We start from the raw sequence: 20,019 nt of genomic DNA, 5'->3' as shown, positions 1-20,019 counted from the left end.
ATCACAAGAACGGTGAACAAAAATCCCAGAACCACACGGGGGAACCTCGTGAATGATCTGCAGAGAGCTGGGACCAAAGTAACAAAGGCTACCATCAGTAACACACTACGCCGCCAGGGACTCAAATCCTGCAGTGCCAGACGTGTCCCCCTGCTTAAGCCAGTACATGTCCAGGCCCGTCTGAAGTTTGCTCAAGAGCATTTGGATGATCCAGAAGAGGATTGGGAGAATGTCATATGGTCAGATGAAACCAAAATAGAACTTTTTGATAAAAACTCAACTCGTCGTGTTTGGAGGAGAAAGAATGCCGAGTTGCATCCAAAGAACACCGTACCTACTGTGAAGCATGGGGGTGGAAACATCATGCTTTGGGGCTGTTTTTCTGCAAGGGGACCAGGACGACTGATCCGTGTAAAGGAAAGAATGAATGGGGCCATGTATCGTGAGATTTTGAGTGAAAACCTCCTTCCATCAGCAAGGGCATTGAAGATGAAATGTGGCTGGGTCTTTCAGCGTGACAATGATCCCAAACACACCGCCCGGGCAACGAAGGAGTGGCTTCGTAAGAAGCATTTCAAGGTCCTGGAGTGGCCGAGCCAGTCTCCAGATCTCAACCCCATAGAAAGTCTGTGGAGGGAGTTGAAAGTCCGTGTTGCCCAGCGACAGCCTCAAACCATCACTGCTCTAGAGGAGGTCTGCATGGAGGAATGGGCCAAAATACCAGCAACAGGGTGTGAAAAGCTTGTGAAGACTTACAGAAAACGTTTGACCTCTGTCATTGCCAACAAAGGGTATATAATAAAGTATTGAGATGAACTTTTGTTATTGACCAAATACTTATTTTCCACCGTAATTTGCAAATATATTCTTTAAAAATCAGACAATGTGATTTTCAGAATTTTTTTTTCTAATTTTGTCTTTCATAGTTTAGGTATACCGATGATGAAAATTACAGGCGTCTCTCATCTTTTTAAGTGGGAGAACTTGCACAATTGGTGGCTGACTAAATACTTTTTTGCCCCACTGTAGATATACTGATAGATATATATACTGATAGATATACTGATAGATATATATACTGATAGATATACTGATAGATATATATACTGATAGATATATATATATACTGATAGATAGATATATATACTGGTAGATATATATACTGGTTGATATACTGATAGATATATATACTGATATATATACAGTGAACCCTCGCTATAACGCGGTTCACCTTTCACGGTCTCGCTGCTTCACGGATTTGCATCGTGCATTGTGTTCTGCATTCTGATTGGCTAAACAGTCTCTCCGCTTCTTCTCTACCTGTTTGTCAATAACGTTGCGGTTTAATATGTACACGTACGTAAAACAGCTTGCCAAATTTAAGTTTGCAAATTCTCTTGCAATTTCAAGTTTCTCTAAAACCCATAATGTCGACAAAACGTTCTGCACCGACAAAGGCACTTGCGGTCCGGCCCAAAAGGCAGAGGAAGATGCTAACTATCGCAGAAAAAGTTAAACTTCTGGACATGTTAAATGAAGGTAGAAGCTATGCGGCTGTAGGTCGCCATTACGGAATTAATGAATCTTCCGTTCGTTCCATAAAGAAGGAGGAAAATAACATAAGGAAGACAGCAGCAATAAGTTTAATAAGGATGCAAAAAGGGTTGCAACTGTCCACAACAAGACCATGGTAAGGATGGAGTCTGCATTAGCTTTGTGGATTAATGACTGCAGAAAAAAAACCATTACGCTGGATACGAACGTTATCTGCACAAAAGCTAGAACACTGTATCAAACCTTTGCTGACAGCGACAGTGACAGGGAAGAGGAGGAGGATGCAGATACCGGGCCATCATCAAGTGCTGTTCACCCAGTACCAAGCGCATTTAATGCTAGCAAGGGCTGGTTTGAAAAATTTAAGAAACGCTTTGGACTTAAAAATGTTTCTCTGCACGGAGAGATCGCCTCTGCGAATACCGCTGGAGCAGAAGCGTTCGTGAACAATAAATTTAAAGCGATCATTGAGGAAGGGGGATATAAGCCTGAACAAGTTTTTAATATGGATGAGACTGGCTTATTTTGGAAACGAATGCCCTCCCGCACCTTCATCATGCAGGAAGAAGCCAAAGCCCCAGGATTTAAAGCCCAAAAAGATCGTTTGACTCTGGTTATGTGCGGAAATGCTGCAGGTTTTATGATTAAACCAGGGCTTATTTATAGGTCTAAAAATCCCAGAGCACTGAAAAACAAAAATAAGGATGATTTGCCCGTTTACTGGATGCACAACGCAAAGGCTTGGATGACAAAAGCGCTCGATCTGGATTGGTTGAAACACTGTTTCATCCCGGAGGTCAAGTGTTATTTGAGAGAAAAAGGACTAGACTTTAAAGTGCTTCTGCTCGTTGACAACGCCGGAGGTCACGCTGATGATTTGGCGTATGATGGCGTGCAAATCGAATTTCTGCCGCCAAACACTACATCCCTGATTCAACCCATGGATCAAGGCATCATCCGTGCTTTCAAGGCTCTCTATACGCGCAACATCTTGTTGAGGCTATGGACTCGGATCAAGATTTCTCACTAACGGACTACTGGCGTGGATACACCATCGCATCATGTCTCCAAAATATTCAGAGGGCCATTCAGGAGATGAAAACTGAAACTTTGAATGCCTGCTGGAAAAAACTGTGGCCAGAGGCAGTGCAAAACCCAAGCGGAGGCTCACTTGACGAGATCCATCACTCTGCCGTAGATACAGCTGTGAATCTCGCTAAACAGCTTGGAGGAGACGGCTTTAATGACATGACTCCGGATGACATTAATGCCCTGATTGATGCAGACGCACATCCGCTGACCGATGCAGACCTGGCAGAAATGACAAAGCCACCAAGCGACGATGAAAGAGAAGAGGAAGAAGAGGACACAAGTGTGGATAAAGATGAGGAGGATGGACTAACACTTGGTCGCTTAGCAACAATGCTGAGAATGGCCACTGAACTTCAGCGAGCAGCTCAAGAATGGGACCCTTTGATGAGCCGTTCATTACAGTTCTCAAACATAATCGATGGTGGCATGTCGGTTTATAAGAATCTTTTTGCCCAGAAGAAAAAAGAGCGACAACAACTACCGATAACTATGTTCTTCTCTCGAAAAACCACACCTGCACCGGGCTTTAGAAGAAAAAAACGCTGCAGAGCGGAGTCAGGATGCAGCGGCTCAGTCAGAAGAGCAGTGAAATACACGTGAGTCACTATTTGTCCGACTGTACTTTGTATTTTTTTTCATAATCATTTTTCATTTTCTGCCGTTCTAATCCAATGACTCGGGTCGCAGTGGGGCGGTGCTGATCTCAGCAATTTGAAGCCTTCAGTTCGTATTGATGATTAAAAGTATTATTTTACAGGACAGTAGTTATTTGTAAAAAAAACATTTATACAGTACTTTTATTTGTTAAACAAATGCTTAGGCCTGTAAAAAGGTTTTGTTCTTTGGTTTCAATGTATTATGGAGTATTTCATTGTATAATAATTGTAAAAAAAATGAAGGTTACTACTTCACGGATTTCGCCTATCACGGTTTCTATTTGGAACGTAACCCCCGCGAAAAACGAGTGTTCACTGTATACTGATAGATATACTGATAGATATATATACTGATAAATATATATACTGATAGACAGATATACTGATAGATATATATACTGATAGATATATATATATATACTGATATATATATACTGATAGATATACTGATATATATACTGATAGATATACTGATAGACAGATATACTGATAGATATATATACTGATAGATAGATATACTGATAGATATATATACTGATAGATATACTGATATATATATACTGATAGATATACTGATAGACAGATATACTGATAGATATATATACTGATAGATATACTGATAGACAGATATACTGATAGATAGATATACTGATAGATATATATACTGATAGATATACTGATATATATATACTGATAGATATACTGATAGATAGATATACTGATAGATATATATACTGATAGATATACTGATATATATATACTGATAGATATACTGATAGATATATATACTGATAGATATCCTGATAGATATACTGATAGATATATACTGATAGATATACTGGTAGATAGATATACTGATAGATATACTGATAAATATACTGATAGATAGACAGATAGATGGATGGATGGATGATGGATGGATGGATGGATGGATAGATAGAACTGGACATTAAATATATCTACGTTACATATAGTCGTAATGTGATTTCAAATTGTTGACTGAATAACCAAAGATTCATCTGTGCAGTGTTTAAATCAAGGAAGAAGAAGAAAAAGTCAAACTGCCACGTCAGAAACAACCTTTTATGGTTATTTGGCTCTGAAAAAAGACTTCTGTTCTACTGAGCCGAAGATTTCATAACAACATCAGCTGACCTGCGTTGGTCTTTATCGGAAACCTGCACAGCGCCGTTGCACCATCTTTACCAACAGAACTTCCCCCTTCACTTCCAAGGTAGAATGACTCCACAGACTTGATGAGGACATCGGACATAAAAGTTCAAAATATTTAAAAATGAAATAAATAAAAATAACAAGTATTTTCACTGTTTTTAATGAATTCACAAAATCCAGACAGATTTGAATGTAAAATCCTGAATAAATGACAACAAATACAAGCGACACAGGTGGGAAGGCTCCAGTCAATATGAGGAAGTGACGGCTCACTACTTAAGGGAGGCAGATGTGTTAAGTAGAAGCTTTAGAGGGTTTTTTGGTCATTTTTGTAAACGTGAGAAGAAGAGAAGACGACAAAGGAAGGATGGCTGCGTTCAAATGGATTAAAATGTCTTTATTTCTGGTGCTGATGCTTCAGTTCACAGGTAAGAATTCATATCAGAAACCTTGAATAACAAATAGATGACAAAAGTTCATTAATGTTATCATTATGTATTATTCTTACTTGGTTAGGGTTTTTTTGTTTGTAAGTTTTTAGACGTTTGGAAAACAAAGATGAGATAGATACTTGTGCGTATCTAAAAATGATCAGAAAACAAAACATGGTAATTTTTCATGTTACAGTTTGTCACATTTCTCTCTCTTCTCCTCGACAGCAACAGCTGGACAACATCTGTCTCTCTTCACTATCAAAGGACATGATGTCACTTTGCCTTGTGAAAATGTGATACCTGGTCAACATAACTGTGACATCACTGACTGGCTGTTCGCTGTTTCAAATAACAGACCAGTGGTAGAGCTGATTAATCGCGGGCAGATTAGACCAGATGTTGGATCTAAATCAGACAGACTGAGTGTTACATCGAACTGTTCTCTGGTTATAAAGAACGTCACGGATGAAGATGTTGGTGTTTACACCTGCAGACAGTTCAAACCAGGACAAAGAGAAACAGACTTTAATATTAATCTGTCTGTTGTTAAGAGTGAGTATTTATTACATCATTGTGTTTTCAGATCAAACTGTCGGAACAAAATACAGAAAAATGACAATAATTCTGACTTTATTGATCAAGTTCATTTAACCTTTGTTGTCTTTCTCAACACATCTTCAACAGTAATTCACTATGAAGTGGACGAGACAGTCACCTTGGACTGCTCTGTGTTGATATATGACCAATGCAGATATACAGTAGAGTGGGTGAACACCTCCCCGGACATGAAGACATCATCATATCAGTGTTCTGCCATCGTGAAATTTACAACATCTCATGTTGATCAGAAGTCAGAGTTTTATAAGTTATTGAAGTGTAAAGTGAGACATGTTGACACTAAAGAAGAGAAGCTGTTTTCCTTCAGTCATCAGACGTCAGGTGAGAAAACTGTTTAAAATCATCTCACTGATGTTTAATTACACAAAACACTTGTTGAAGTTTAAATATCAGCAGTTTGTGTCCTCTGTTGTTGTCAAGGTAACATGAAGTACGTTCTCACTGTACAGTTATTTTGTCCTGTTGTTGTTGTAACTTATCAGATGAAGATTCAACAAAGGAAATAAACACATCACCAGGTAGAAACAATACAAATGTAATATTTCAGGAAATCCCAGATGGAATTTTTTAATTAAATTAAACCAAAAACAGAAACAAGCCCAACGGTAGCAACTGAATACGTTTTTCATACTTTGACGTCTAAAGTCTGAGCGACTTCAAACATTTATCAACTCAGTGCCGCTAGCTGCGTTTAACATTTTGAAACTGTCTCTCTTCAGGTTTGTCGTGGTGGTACATCACTGTTCTTGTAGCTTTAGCTGCTCTCTTAATAATTCTGGTGGCGGTCGTCATATGGAAGAAAAATAAAAGTGAGAACATTCACTGATTCAATTTTTATCACTAAAAAGTTGTCATGAAGGAGACTTAACAAAGCAGAAGCTGAACTCAACTCTTCGTTTGTGTTTTTCAGGAAATAAAACACAAAAGGAAGAAAACACGGTGAGTTTAAACACTGAATAATTCAAATACTTATATGATAATTTTAGAATAACAGTTTGGGATAATTGTGGAGTTTCTTATTCGCGATCAACTTGAAACCTGAAAGTGTCAACAAACACGGTCAAAAGATCCGTAGAGAATACAAACAAGAAAAACAACAAGAACAACAGTGTGCTAATTATAGCCGTGTCATCAACGAATTGTTGTACGCAGTATTTTGGATTCAGCGATTTACCTTTACTGAGAACGCAGACGTAGCTTATGTTGCGTTTACTGTAAGATGCTTTCTGGATGTAACTCGCCTTTTCTTTCTCAGGTGCTGAGTTTAAACCCTGTGGAGACGTCGTCTGGTCCGGAAGAACATCAGGTCACGGTGAGATCCCACATCCACCGACAAAAACAACCGTTATACTCCCTGTTATATCGCTACCTGGTATCACGGCAAAGCGTGAAATAGACACGCTTTTGGGCTGTTCTTTTTGGTAACCCATACAAAGTTTTTATTTTTCCCAAACCTCAATCAGATGTTTTAGCTAAAAGTAACATTTTCCTGTAAATCACGCATGAAATAAGTTTCATTTTCGTCCACAACAGGAAAACATGTAACTTTCACACGTAGACGTCGCAAAGCGTGACTATCTCACGTTTTGCCGTAGTGGACCAACGTGACGATTTCACGCTATATCGTGATTCGTTCAAATGGAACACAAGTTTTTGGTTACAATCTGGGAAGTCGTGTGCTCCGTATGTTTGGCGTTGTACTGTTTAAGTCGTAAAAATATTGTTGCTAGGCAACGACAACTCAAACGACGTCTAGAAGCCATTGAGGCTAACAATTTAGCAATCTAACAACAGAAGCTAACAGAAAATGTAAAGTCACAAAGGGAAAAGATGAGGCCGTTGGGAAGATCAGCATTTTCCTCAGACGTAGGCTATTTCCTAAGTTGCGAAGACAAACTCTACGTGACTAAAATTACAATATATTAGCTTAAAATCATACGAAAAATGAACTTCCATGGCGTCTGACTTTTCTGTAAACGTCAGCAAAGACGTCAAAACTCGTGAACTCGACGCTTACGGAAAATTTAGAGTTCCGTCGTCGTGAATACCACAAGAGGGCGCCGTTCATACGCGTACGTGGAAAATACGACCCAGATTGAACGCGACATTTGTTTTCTGATCTTTGTCTGTGAGTGTTACGTTTAACTTCCTCCCACCAGAGAGAAGAGGAAGGATGACTTATCAAAATGATGATGAGTTTCCGCTGTGCTGAAGTGTTTTCAGAATCATTTGGTTGTCTTTAAATGTGCAGGTGGATGCTGAGGAAGGTGTTTCCTACGCCTCCATCAGCTACTCCAGGAAGGACGACCGCAAAGCCCGGGTGAGTCATCCGTGGGAGAGACTGTGTTGAAATAATGACTTTCAAAACTCCCGTCAGGTTATGTTTACGTGTACGAAACGCTGCGATGTTTCCTTCTAGGTCCGTGACGACCAAAAAGAAGAAGACGAAGGCGACTCTGTGACCTACAGCACCGTGAAAGCCTCCTCGGCTGGAGTTTCATCTGATCCCGGCAACCTTTACGCTTCTGTCAACGAACCCAACAAATAAGATGTAACACGTTAATATGTTGTTTTTATCAACGTTACGTGATCGTTTGGATTATAGATTTAGATTTTTAATGTGAAACAATTGATTGGAAAGTGGTGTCTGTCATAGAGGACACAAGGTATGAAGGTGTTTAGCCCTTTAAAAAAAGTGTCTCATTCTTTGTCTGTCACTGATTATTGGAAACTGAAGATTGGACATGCAGCCATCAGGAGAGTTGAGACTCCCTCTAGAGGCCAAGAGTGTGAATAAACAGGGCAAACACACTCTTTCTACTGTTTACTCACCGGGACAACATTATTGTTTTGTAAATATATGTTCTTGTTTTTTATGCTTTATTGTTTTAAATGTGCTTTTAATTTTAAACATATTTAAATGTTGCTCTCTGCTTATTTAATATTATTACTCACATCTTCTGTTTTCTGTGCTTTGTTGTGGAAAAAACATTCCTTCAACATTCAAAATGTATTTCCTTGTTTGTTTAACATCTGTTAACTGAGATTGTTTTTTGCGATGGGCTTCATGGATTGAGAACAAAATGGACCCAGAATTTTGTGCTAGAGACCCCTGGTAATACCAGAACCGGTTATTATGATATAGCAAGTTGTTATGTTGAGTCATGATGATGATAATATTTAGATATGGGGATTATTTTGGACAGCAGTCTGTCAGGATCCCTGTCTGACCCTGTGTTTTGACCTTTGTTTCCCCAGATCTCCTCTCTTCATGTGTGCTGTCATTCCCATGTTTATTGTGGTGTGCCATGTGCTTTGTGTTTTGGTCTGTGTCTCTCCACTTCCTGTCTCCAGAAACCTCCCATGGCCACGCCCCTGATCATTCTGAGCAGCTGCTGACAATCCAGCTGATTACCACCTGCAGGTTGACACACCGGTTCCTCATCCCACTAATCACCTCCCGACACCATATCAACCCTGGTCCTGCAGTCCTGGGTTGTCGGTCCATCCTGTCTGCTACGTCCACTCACCCGCAACCTGTCGCCAGTAATACGTCCTGTCCTGTCCTGCCGGACTACCTCTATCCAGCCTGCTAGCCTGCCTCGGACTCATCTTTCACCAGTAAATAAAGTCTGTTCTGTACCTGAACTTCATTTTGGGTCCAATCCTGCCGCACCACATAACAGAGGGGTTAATGAGCAAAGGGGTGTCTTGGTGTAGTTTTACCAAAGTGGTCAGGAAAAGTAGAATATTTCTTCAAGTCTTGAATTATCAGCAAGATAATCAGGAGGAGTTCGGGTGAAAAGACTTTAGTCACGTGACCACCTGTCTACAAAATGAAGACTGTTTTTGAACTTTGACCCGAGTCTGTGTCTGCGTTCGGGTCCGTTCCAAACTCACCTCGCAACAGGACGTGTCTGTTTGATTGACAGGTCTGTGGTGCAGTTACGGCTATCGGTGGGCGGGACGTAGGTTTCCAATCAGAACCAGTCAGATCCACCGTTAGCTCCTCCCACAGCTCATCCAAATATGGTTACTTCCTGCTTCAAACCGTTTCGAACTAGGAAGCCAGCTGGTCACCGCTTGCTATATCCTCAGACAGCATTACTGGACCGAAGGTTCATGTCTGCAGCGAGTCAAACAGACTTTCACTAGCTCGGACCCCGCCTCGGCCGAGGGTGAACCTTCATTGATTGAAGGAGATTAAGCCAGAGTGAGAGTTTCACAGTTTGTGGAATGCTTAGTCGAGGATCCACTGCGGCTCCCGGACCTTGCAGATCCCCAAAAGAATCCATCCTAAGAAAGCAAGGCCGCCTGCCCTTTGCGCAGGTTGTCGAAGCTGTGGTGGGTGTAAAGTTGTTAGGCTTGGGAAGACCAGCGGCCCATGACCTTCATGAGGTGGTCTGGGACTCCTCTGCTTGACGTGCTGGTGGCTGCCCCTATGCGGAAGGAGTGGCCGGAGAAGGAGTCAGGATTAATCCCCGAGGTGATTAGAACTGCTCTGAAGTGTAAAAGGAACCAGGATCGGTTGGCAACTTGGCCTGTTTCGGTGATGAACAGCGGTTCAGGGGAAGAAGTTTGCTGCGTTTTCCTGAGCTGCAGATAGTGTATGAGGGGTTCGTAGGGGCTCATATGAATTTCGTTTAAAGTAAAATATGGGAACTGGGTTGCTTGCCTGGTTTGCATTGCTCCGTTTGAGCGAATAGCCTAAGCAATCTTCGGAGATGGGATAGAGGTCTGATATGCAAGGGTGGAGACTAGGGTTAAACTTGGCTGAAGAAGAAGCGAATTCTGAGCATCGCAAGAAACCGAAGAAAGCAAGTAGAAACATGGATTCCAGAGTGCCCGCCAGGTGGGCGGAAAAGTGGTTAGAACAAAGGGTGGCAATGCAGCGAGAAATAAGATCGGTGGTTAGCAGGAGACAGCGAGGAGTCGGTGTGGGTGTTTGGCGCTGAAGGCCTTTAATAAGTAAAGATGACTAATAGAGCGTTGCAGGGGAGCCAGTGAGTAATTTTCCAAAGAAGTTGATACCGCTACGGTAAATCTTAATGGTGGGTATCTCGATGTGGAGAATTGAGTGGACATGGAAGATGAAGCTGCATACGGAGGCCACGTCGAAGGAAGGGAACAGAAGGTTAAACGTGGCGTGGAAGGAGCGGAAAGAGTTCCAGGCCGTCCGGTAAGTAGAAAGAGTGCTGGGGGCTAAGCTGCTGCTGATGGCTTGTTGGGAAAAAGAGATGAGTTCTGCGATGGTTCGTTTCAAACGAGGAATGTCGTGTCTGAAAATGGTGGGATGGGTTGGATTCTCCTCCGCATCTGGAGCTAAGGTTCTGAAGATCTGGAAGGAGAAGCGAGACAAAGAGTCAGCGATGGAGTTATGGTGGCCAGGAACATGTTTAGCTCGGAGAATAAATTGATGAGTGACCGACAGCCACGTGAGACGGCATATGAATGGCATGATCATGGGAGAGTTTGTTCTGCCTTTGTTAATGATGTCGACTACGGCGATATTATCAGAATGGATGAGTATGGACCTTTTTGGCCACTCGTCCCCTCAGAGGAGAGCGGCGATGACGACCGGATATATTTCGTGGACTGCTGAAGATGATTGGAGGGAGCCTTGGAGGAAGTTGCGGAACTCGATGTGCCATTCAGCTGAAAACCATCGTCTGCCGTAGTGGACCCCAAAACCGGCGGAAGGAGCAGCGTCAGTATAGAGCTGAATGTCTTCTGGGTTGGAAAGTTGGTCGTAGTAAAAGAAGGTGATACCGTTCCAGTTGGAGAGGAGGTGCATCCACATCTGCATCTCTGTTCTGGAGGGGGTATCCATGGAGACTGGATCGATAAGTGAGGGTGTAGATGATGCGAGGGAGAGCAAGTGCGAAATAAAGGAGCGGCCCTGGGGGATGATGCATAAGGCAAAGTTCAGATGTCCCAAGAGGGAGAGGAGTTGTCGTTTGGTGCAAGAGGGAGTAAGAAGAAAGTTTTGTAGGAGGAGAATGATGCGGTGGAGTTTCTCCGCGGGCAAAGAAGCTTGGAACCGGACAGTGTCCATTTGGGAATGGTGATTGTGTGAACGGGCCGATCATGAAACCCTCTTTTACCTCTGTGGCTAGCAAGGAGTCAACTGTGTCGGGGTCCCTCAGGGCAGACTGGAGGTTTTTGCACTGGAAGGGGACTGAGGGATTGGAGATGGTCCCCGGATGGAAGCCGTCGAGGAGACCCGAAATTAGGAAACTGACAAAGCTTGGATCTGGATGGTTTTTGAGGGCTTGTTTTAATGCTTGGACATTTATGGGGGTTGATGCGGACATGGGTAGTCATGGTTTTGTTGGATTATGGGGGCATGCCGGGCGGGAATGGCTGCCACCGCAGAAGGAGCAGGTATGGAGGTACCTGCACTGGAACATGTTGCATCTGGCCTCATTAAAATTATTGCATATGGTTTTACCCCCTTGGAGCATTATTGGATGGCCTTTCCTATCCAAGCCCTGGAGCAGGGGCATACTGATGCTGGGCGCTGCAAATTTGGGAGTTAGGTATTTGGAAGGAGCAGTAGTTGGCGGGTGAGTGGTGGCTGAAGGTTGGCTTTGGGGACGTGGTTGGATGGGGATGGTGCACGTGGAGGCGGGATGGGAAAGAGCACCGCATAATTTGCAGGGGAGAGCTGGACGGGCGGCAAAACTGCAGCAGTAGAGTTCTTGTTCGAGGGTACCCCAGTAAGTGGCCTGGTTGAACTGGAGGAGACGGGCTGCGGCTTCTGAAGCAAATTGGATGTGGTATTGGTAAAAGCCTACTCCGCCATAGCGGAGAGCTAGGTCGAGGATTATGGAAAGGTAGTTATCTAACTCTGTCCTCCAAGCTGGGAAGGGGGTGCAGAGGACATCTCTATACAGGGGGAAAGCGTACGCGAACTCAGGCGGGGTGAGCTCTTTGGAGCGAGCTGGCGCTGAAGTACGCATGATAATGAGGCTCTCATGGCTATCGATCACCCCAGGTTCAGCGTGTTGGTGGAGGGGAGGGAGGATGAGTTGTGCCTAGTCAACGTATTTACTGAGAATATGTGTTGGCGGAGGTTCGCGGAGACAGGAGAAGGGTTTTTGGCCGGTATGTTGGGTGGAGGAATCGCTGACGCCAATGAGAAGTGCTGGGTGTGTGGTTGGAGAGGGGGAAAAGGGAGGAAGGGGGCTGGCATCTCGGTGCCGGTAGTGTGGCCGTGGGACTGCTGGGTTGGAGGAATGGGGAGGAAGGGAAGGGGCGGCACGGAGCCGGAAAAGAGAGCATGTGATGGTTGGAGGGTAGGGGAAGAAGGACCAGGGACTGACATCCCGGTGCCAGGAATCTTCATGGTAGAAGGGTAAACTGCAGCCCTCGTTGTGCTGGGGAAGGTCACTGGAGGCGCCAGAGGAAAGGGGGCAGAAGGGTTGTAAGTTGGCAGCCCAGTGGTGATGATGGGCGCTGTGGATGGATGAGAGAGGAGGAAAGAGGAAAGAAGACCTGGCAACCCGGTGCCAGAGTAGAGGGCAGAAAAAGGGGGGTGTGGAAGAACAGCAGTAGTATAGACTGATGAATCCGAACCAGAAGGTGGGATGGAGTGCTGTGGAAATTGAAGAGAGGAAAAGAGAGTCGGCATCCCGGTGCCGCTGTGCAAAGATGAGTTTGCCTGAGGTGGTGGAGGGAGATGAGAGGTGACGCGCTGCAAACCTGGCAACCCGGAACATTGTGGGTGGGAGGGCGGGGCTTGGAGGTGCGTGGTGACGTCACTGTCGTTGACGTTACGCCGGTGTGTTTTGCTTGGAGGTACGTCTGTGTTTTTAGCCTGACGTGACTTTTGGAAAGTTGTGAGGAGTTGGAACAGTTTGCTTTGTTGTCGGAGCGGTGGTGAGGTATCCCCTTCTCTTTTAACGCTTTTAGCAGACGGACTACGGTCGGAGATCTTGGCCGGTGCGTCTTCGACGGGGGACCTGGCTGGACCGAGGGAGCGGTGGCGGAGGCTTTGAGCGCGGCGCGCTGTGGAGCCGGAGTCATCGGAGGCTCGTTCCCGAGCGCTGGGTCTGGAGCGAGCGGAGGAAGAGAGAGGAGACTTACGTTTCCGTTGACTACGTCTGGGGGTGGCAGGTCTCCCTCCGTCACCGGTGAGTGAGTTATTGGAGGACGGCCGTGGATCAGAACCTTCGTACAGAAGGATTGAATGGAGAGAGGGATTCTGGTGGATGCAGCTGGTCGGCTTGTTGGAGATCGGCGGGTTTGGCTCCGATGTGCTAACAGGGTGTTACCGGTGGGGGCGTCTCGTGGGTAACCCTGGGGTTTTTGGAGAGGGCAGCAGATCGAGGGCTTCCCTTGGGTGTATGGGTGGCCTCTGGGGAGGCAAAACAATCGTCGTCGTCAGACGGGCTGAAGAACAGCAGATCCATGTTTGGTCCAAGGTAAGATCGTTTTTGTTTTTTCTGCGTGGCGTTCTGGTTCCGAATGCGGAACACGCGAACAGGCCGAGCTTTAGAGTGGGTGGATATTTATAGGAGTGTGGCCAGAAGTGGCGGAGTGGTTGAGGCGTGGAGGCTCCTGAAATTCAGCTAAAACTTTATCTCCAACGAATAAAACATGTTGAACTGCTACGACACGTTTTCACAAGTTGGATGGTGGGACGCTTAAAGACGGTTCAGTCAGACGCTCATTAATGTGAGAAGCATTTGTGTTTCTGATGTTTATCTGGTCCTCGTTAGTAAAACCAACCTGCAGATCTCTTCTGCTGTTCAACCCACATTCTCACCACAAACACTTCCTCTTTAGTTTTCAGAGAAAGTTACTTCATAGATATAAATATGAACCAACACTAAAATATCTCATCTATGTTGTTATTCAGCTGCTGCAGCTTCACCGTGTTTCATCACAGACTTCAGTGGTTTGCTGGTTTATGTTTGCCGTCAAACTTCACCATGAAAATGGAGTTTTCTTATAATAAACTCTGAAAAAGACGAGCTGCATCGACGGGAACATTTATCTGAAAGAAAGATTCCCACATTCAACTTCCTCTTTTTCTTTGGTTGATCAATTTTCCACTGCAGCCCACACAAACAAACACGGGAGAAAATACAGTCAGCTAAATGCATGAAAATTAAAATGTTAAAAAGTTTTTATTCTTTTGATCTCAACACGTAACTATTGAGAAATTTAACATAAATATCTAAAAAGATTTCAAGGAGTGGCAGAAGAGAGAAAACGTGGGCTGAAGTCACTTTGAGGAAGTGACAGTTCAGTCTTCACAGGAAGGAGAAACTATATTTATTTTATTTTAAGGAAGAAGTTACAACATTGATTGAGTCATTTGTGAAGTTGAGAACAAGAGAGACAGAAGCAGGATGGCTGCGTTCAAATGGAGTCAAATGTCTTTATTTCTGGTGCTGATGCTTCAGTTTACAGGTAAGAATTCATATCAGAAACCTTCAAATACAAATATTCTTCCTTCAACTGAGACAGATACGATTTGTTTGTAACTTGATGAGTTTAATTGATTCTTGTTTTTACAGCCATCTTCATGTTACAGTTTGTCACATTTCTCTCTCTTCTCCTCGACAGCAACAGCTGGACAACATCTGTCTCTCTTCACTATCAAAGGACATGATGTCACTTTGCCTTGTGAAAATGTGATACCTGGTCAACATAACTGTAACATCACTGACTGGATGTTCGTTAATTCAAATAGCAGATCAGCGGTAGAGCTGATTAAACTCGGTCAGATTGGACTAAATGTTGGATCTAAATCAGACAGACTGAGTGTTACATCGAACTGTTCTCTGGTTATAAAGAACGTCACAGATGAAGATGTTGGTTTTTACACCTGCAGACAGTTCAAACCAGGACAAAGACAAACAGACTTTAATATTAATCTGTCTGTTGTTAAGAGTGAGTATTTATTACATCGTTGTGTTTTCAGATCAAACTGTCGGAAGAAAATACAGAAAAAATGACAATAATTCTGACTTTATTGATCAAGTTCATTTAACCTTTGTTGTCTTTCTCAACACATCTTCAACAGTAATTCACTATGAAGTGGACGAGACAGTCACCTTGGACTGCACTGTGTTGACATATGGACAATGCAGATATACAGTAGAGTGGGTGAACACCTCCCCGGACATGAAGACATCATCATATCAGTGTTTTACCAGAGTAACATTTACAACATCTCATGTTGATCAGAAGTCAGAGTTTTATAAGTTATTGAAGTGTAAAGTGAGACATGTTGAAACTAAAGAAGAGAAGCTGTTTTCCTTCAGTCATCAGACGTCAGGTGAGAAAACTGTTTAAAATCATCTGACTGATGTTTAATTACACAAAACACTTGTTGAAGTTTAAATATCAGCAGTTTGTGTCCTCTGTTGTTGTCAAGGTAACATGAAGTACGTTCTCACTGTACAGTTATTTTGTCCTGTTGTTGTTATAATTTTTTCAGATGAAGATTCAACAAAGACAACAATCAGACCAACAATTCAACCAACTACAACAAAGAAAATAAACACATCACCAGGTAGAAACAATACAAATGTAATATTTCAGGAAATCCCAGATGGAATTTTGTAATTAAATTAAACCAAAAACAGAAACAAGCCCAACGGTAGCAACTGAATACGTTTTTCATACTTTGACGTCTAAAGTCTGAGCGACTTCAAACATTTATCAACTCAGTGCCGCTAGCTGCGTTCAACATTTTGAAACTGTCTCTCTTCAGGTTTGTCGTGGTGGTACATCGCTGTTCTTGTAGCTTTAGCTGCTCTCTTAATAATTCTGGTGGCGGTCGTCATATGGAAGAAAAATAAAAGTGAGAACATTCACTGATTCAATTTTTATCCTTAAAAAGTTGTCATGAAGGAGACTTAACAAAGCGGAAGCTGAACTCAACTCTTCGTTTGTGTTTTTCAGGAAATAAAACACAAAAGGAAGAAAACACGGTGAGTTTAAACACTGAATAATTCAAATACTTATATTATATGGTAATTTTAGAATAACGGTTTGGGATAATTGTGGAGTTTCTTATTCGCGATCAACTTGAAACCTGAAAGTGGTGTCAACAAACACGGTCAAAAGATCCGTAGAGAATACAAACAAGAAAAACAACATGAACAACAGTGTGCTAATTATAGCCGTGTCATCAACGAATTCTTGTGCGCAGTATTTTGGATTCAGCGATTTACCTTTACTGAGAACGCAGACGTAGCTTATGTTGCGTTTACTGTAAGATGCTTTCTGGATGTAACTCGCCTTTTCTTTCTCAGGTGCTGAGTTTAAACCCTGTGGAGACGTCGTCTGGTCCGGAAGAACATTAGGTCACGGTGAGATCCCACATCCACCGACAAAAACAACCGTTATACTCCCTGTTATATCGCTACCTGGTATCACGGCAAAGCGTGAAATAGACACGCTTTTGGGCTGTTCTTTTTGGTAACCCATACAAAGTTTTTATTTTTCCCAAACCTCAATCAGATGTTTTAGCTAAAAGTAAAATTTTCCTGTAAATCACGCATGAAATAAGTTTCATTTTCGTCCACAACAGGAAAACGTGTAACTTTCACACATAGACGGTGCAAAGCGTGACTATCTCACGTTTTTACTGGACCGGCGTAACGATTTCACGCTATGTCGTGATTCGTTCAAACGGAACACGAGTTTTTGGTTACAACCTGGGAAGTCGTGTGCACCGTATGTTTGGCGTTGTACTGTTTAAGTCGTAAAAAGATGCAAACAGCATCTAGAAGCAATGCAGGCTAACATTTTAGCAATCTAACAACAGAAGCTAACAGAAAATGTAAAATGACAAAAGGAAAAGATGAGGCCGTTGGGAAGATCAGCATTTTCCTCAGACGTAGGCTATTTCCTAAGTTACGAAAAAAAACCTCTACGTGACTAAAATTACAATATATTAGTTTAAAATCATACGAAAAATGAACTTCTATGGCGTCTGACTTTTCTGTAAACGTCAGCAAACACGTCACAACTCGTGAACTCGACGCTTACGGAAAATTTAGAGTTCCGTCGTCGTGAATACCACAAGAGGGCGCCGTTCATACGCGTACGTGGAAAATACGACCCAGATTGAAAGCGGCATTTGTTTTCTGATCTTTGTCTGAGTGTTACGTTTAACTTCCTCCCACCAGAGAGAAGAGGAAGGATGACTTATCAAAATGATGATGAGTTTCCGCTGTGCTGAAGTGTTTTCAGAATCATTTGGTTGTCTTTAAATGTGCAGGTGGATGCTGAGGAAGGTGTTTCCTACGCCTCCATCAGCTACTCCAGGAAGGACGACCGCAAAGCCCGGGTGAGTCATCCGTGGGAGAGACTGTGTTGAAATAATGACTTTCAAAACTCCCGTCAGGTTATGTTTACGTGTACGAAACGCTGCAATGTTTCCTTCTAGGTCCGTGACGACCAAAAAGAAGAAGACGAAGGCGACTCTGTGACCTACAGCACCGTGAAAGCCTCCTCGGCTGGAGTTTCATCTGATCCCGGCAACCTTTACGCTTCTGTCAACAAACCCAACAAATAAGATGTAACACGTTAATATGTTGTTTTTATCAACGTTACGTGATCGTTTGGATTATAGATTTAGATTTTTAATGTGAAACAATTGATTGGAAAGTGGTGTCTTTCATAGAGGACACAAGGTATGAAGGTGTTTAGCCCTTTAAAAAAAGTGTCTCATTCTTTGTCTGTCACTGATTATTGGAAACTGAAGATTGGACATGCAGCCATCAGGAGAGTTGAGACTCCCTCTAGAGGCCAAGAGTGTGAATAAACAGGGCAAACACACTCTTTCTACTGTTTACTCACTGGGACTAAATTATTGTTTTGTAAATATATTTTCTTGGTTTTTATGCTTTATTGTTTTAAATGTGCTTATAATTTTAAATATATTTAAATGTTGCTCTCTGTTTATTTAATATTATTACTCACATCTTCTGTTTTCTGAGCTTTGTTGTTGAAAAAAACATTCCTTCAACATTCAAAATGTATTTCCTTTGTTTAGTTTCTGTTTATTGAGATCGTTTTTTGCGATGGGCTTCATGGATTGAGAACAAAATGGACCCAGAATTTTGTGCTAGAGACCCCTGGTAATACCAGAACCGGTTATTATGATATAGCAAGTTGTTATGTTGAGTCATGATGATGATAATATTTAGATATGGGGATTATTTTGGACAGCAGTCTGTCAGGATCCCTGTCTGACCCTGTGTTTTGACCTTTGTTTCCCCAGATCTCCTCTCTTCATGTGTGCTGTCATTCCCATGTTTATTGTGGTGTGCCATGTGCTTTGTGTTTTGGTCTGTGTCTCTCCACTTCCTGTCTCCAGAAACCTCCCATGGCCACGCCCCTGATCATTCTGAGCAGCTGCTGACAATCCAGCTGATTACCAGCTGCAGGTTGACACACCGGTTCCTCATCCCACTAATCACCTCCCGACACCATATCAACCCTGGTCCTGCAGTCCTGGGTTGTCGGTCCATCCTGTCTGCTACGTCCACTCACCCGCAACCTGTCGCCAGTAATACGTCCTGTCCTGTCCTGCCCTGCCCTGTCCTGTCCTGTCCTGTCCTGCCGGACTACCTCTATCCAGCCTGCTAGCCTGCCTCGGACTCATCCTTCACCAGTAAATAAAGTCTGTTCTGTACCTGAACTCCATTTTGGGTCCAATCCTGCCGCACCACATAACAGAGGGGTTAATGAGCAAAGGGGTGTCTTGGTGTAGTTTTACCAAAGTGGTCAGGAAAAGTAGAATATTTCTTCAAGTCTTGAATTATCAGCAAGATAATCAGGAGGAGATCGGGTGAAAAGACTTTAGTCACGTGACCACCTGTGTACAAAATGAAGACTGTTTTTGAACTTTGACCCGAGTCTGTGTCTGCGTTCGGGTCCGTTCCAAACTCACCTCGCAACAGGACGTGTCTGTTTGATTGACAGGTCTGTGGTGCAGTTACGGCTATCGGTGGGCGGGACGTAGGTTTCCAATCAGAACCAGTCAGATCCACCGCTAGCTCCTCCCCCAGCTCGTCCAAATATGGTCACTTCCTGCTTCGAACTAGCAAGCCAGCTGGTCACCGCTTGCTATATCCTCAGATAGCATTACTGGACCGAAGGTTCATGTCTGCAGCGAGTCAAACAGACTCTGATGAAACATGTTGAACTGCTACGACACGTTTTCACAAGTTGGATGGTGGGACGCTTAAAGACGGTTCAGTCAGACGCTCATTAATGTGAGAAACATTTGTGTTTCTGATGTTTATCTGGTCCTCGTTAGTAAAACCAACCTGCAGATCTCTTCTGCTGTTCAACCCACATTCTCACCACAAACACTTCCTCTTTAGTTTTCAGAGAAAATGTGGTTTCCTACAACCTCTATGTGGTAATTCTAGTGACATGATTAACTGCATCAGAAGGCAGCATTCAAAAAGATCTTTGAATTACTTGTCTAAATGGTATTAAATACGTTGGACATCCAC

At 43.1% G+C, this 20,019-nt stretch overlaps 1 protein-coding gene, 1 long non-coding RNA gene and 1 pseudogene across 3 annotated transcripts in view; 2 read left to right on the top strand and 1 right to left on the bottom strand.

Moving 5' to 3' along the window:
- LOC138212059 (uncharacterized) overlaps positions 1 to 9,507 on the top strand; it is a 16,477-nt gene extending 6,970 nt beyond the window's left edge. The window contains exons 1-7 of one of the 2 annotated variants that reach the window (XM_069172305.1): positions 5,680 to 5,848; positions 6,010 to 6,045; positions 6,247 to 6,336; positions 6,438 to 6,466; positions 6,783 to 6,839; positions 7,779 to 7,847; positions 7,947 to 9,507. In XM_069172305.1, the coding sequence (XP_069028406.1) occupies positions 5,695 to 5,848; positions 6,010 to 6,045; positions 6,247 to 6,336; positions 6,438 to 6,466; positions 6,783 to 6,839; positions 7,779 to 7,847; positions 7,947 to 8,075 (564 nt within the window). In that variant the 5' untranslated portion in view covers positions 5,680 to 5,694 and the 3' untranslated portion in view covers positions 8,076 to 9,507. Of the gene's footprint in view, positions 1 to 5,679; positions 5,849 to 6,009; positions 6,046 to 6,246; positions 6,337 to 6,437; positions 6,467 to 6,782; positions 6,840 to 7,778; positions 7,848 to 7,946 lie in introns of those variants that run through there. The other variant, XM_069172304.1, reaches the window with a different exon arrangement.
- A 379-nt stretch (positions 9,508 to 9,886) lies between these two features.
- Positions 9,887 to 11,583, bottom strand: LOC138212074 (uncharacterized; annotated as a pseudogene).
- A 4,134-nt stretch (positions 11,584 to 15,717) lies between these two features.
- LOC138212128 (uncharacterized) lies at positions 15,718 to 19,762 on the top strand. The gene is made up of 7 exons (XR_011179401.1): positions 15,718 to 15,818; positions 16,257 to 16,346; positions 16,448 to 16,476; positions 16,801 to 16,857; positions 17,772 to 17,840; positions 17,940 to 18,071; positions 18,777 to 19,762. It is a non-coding gene; the product is annotated as an uncharacterized lncRNA (long non-coding RNA).
- Positions 19,763 to 20,019: the final 257 nt, after the last annotated feature.

Source organism: Embiotoca jacksoni, unplaced genomic scaffold (genome assembly GCF_022577435.1).
Source record: "Embiotoca jacksoni isolate LCO1_2020_lvr unplaced genomic scaffold, fEmbJac1.0.p SCAF_52, whole genome shotgun sequence".
NCBI lineage: Eukaryota > Metazoa > Chordata > Actinopteri > Embiotocidae > Embiotoca > Embiotoca jacksoni.
This window is presented reverse-complemented; position numbering and strand designations above follow the sequence as displayed.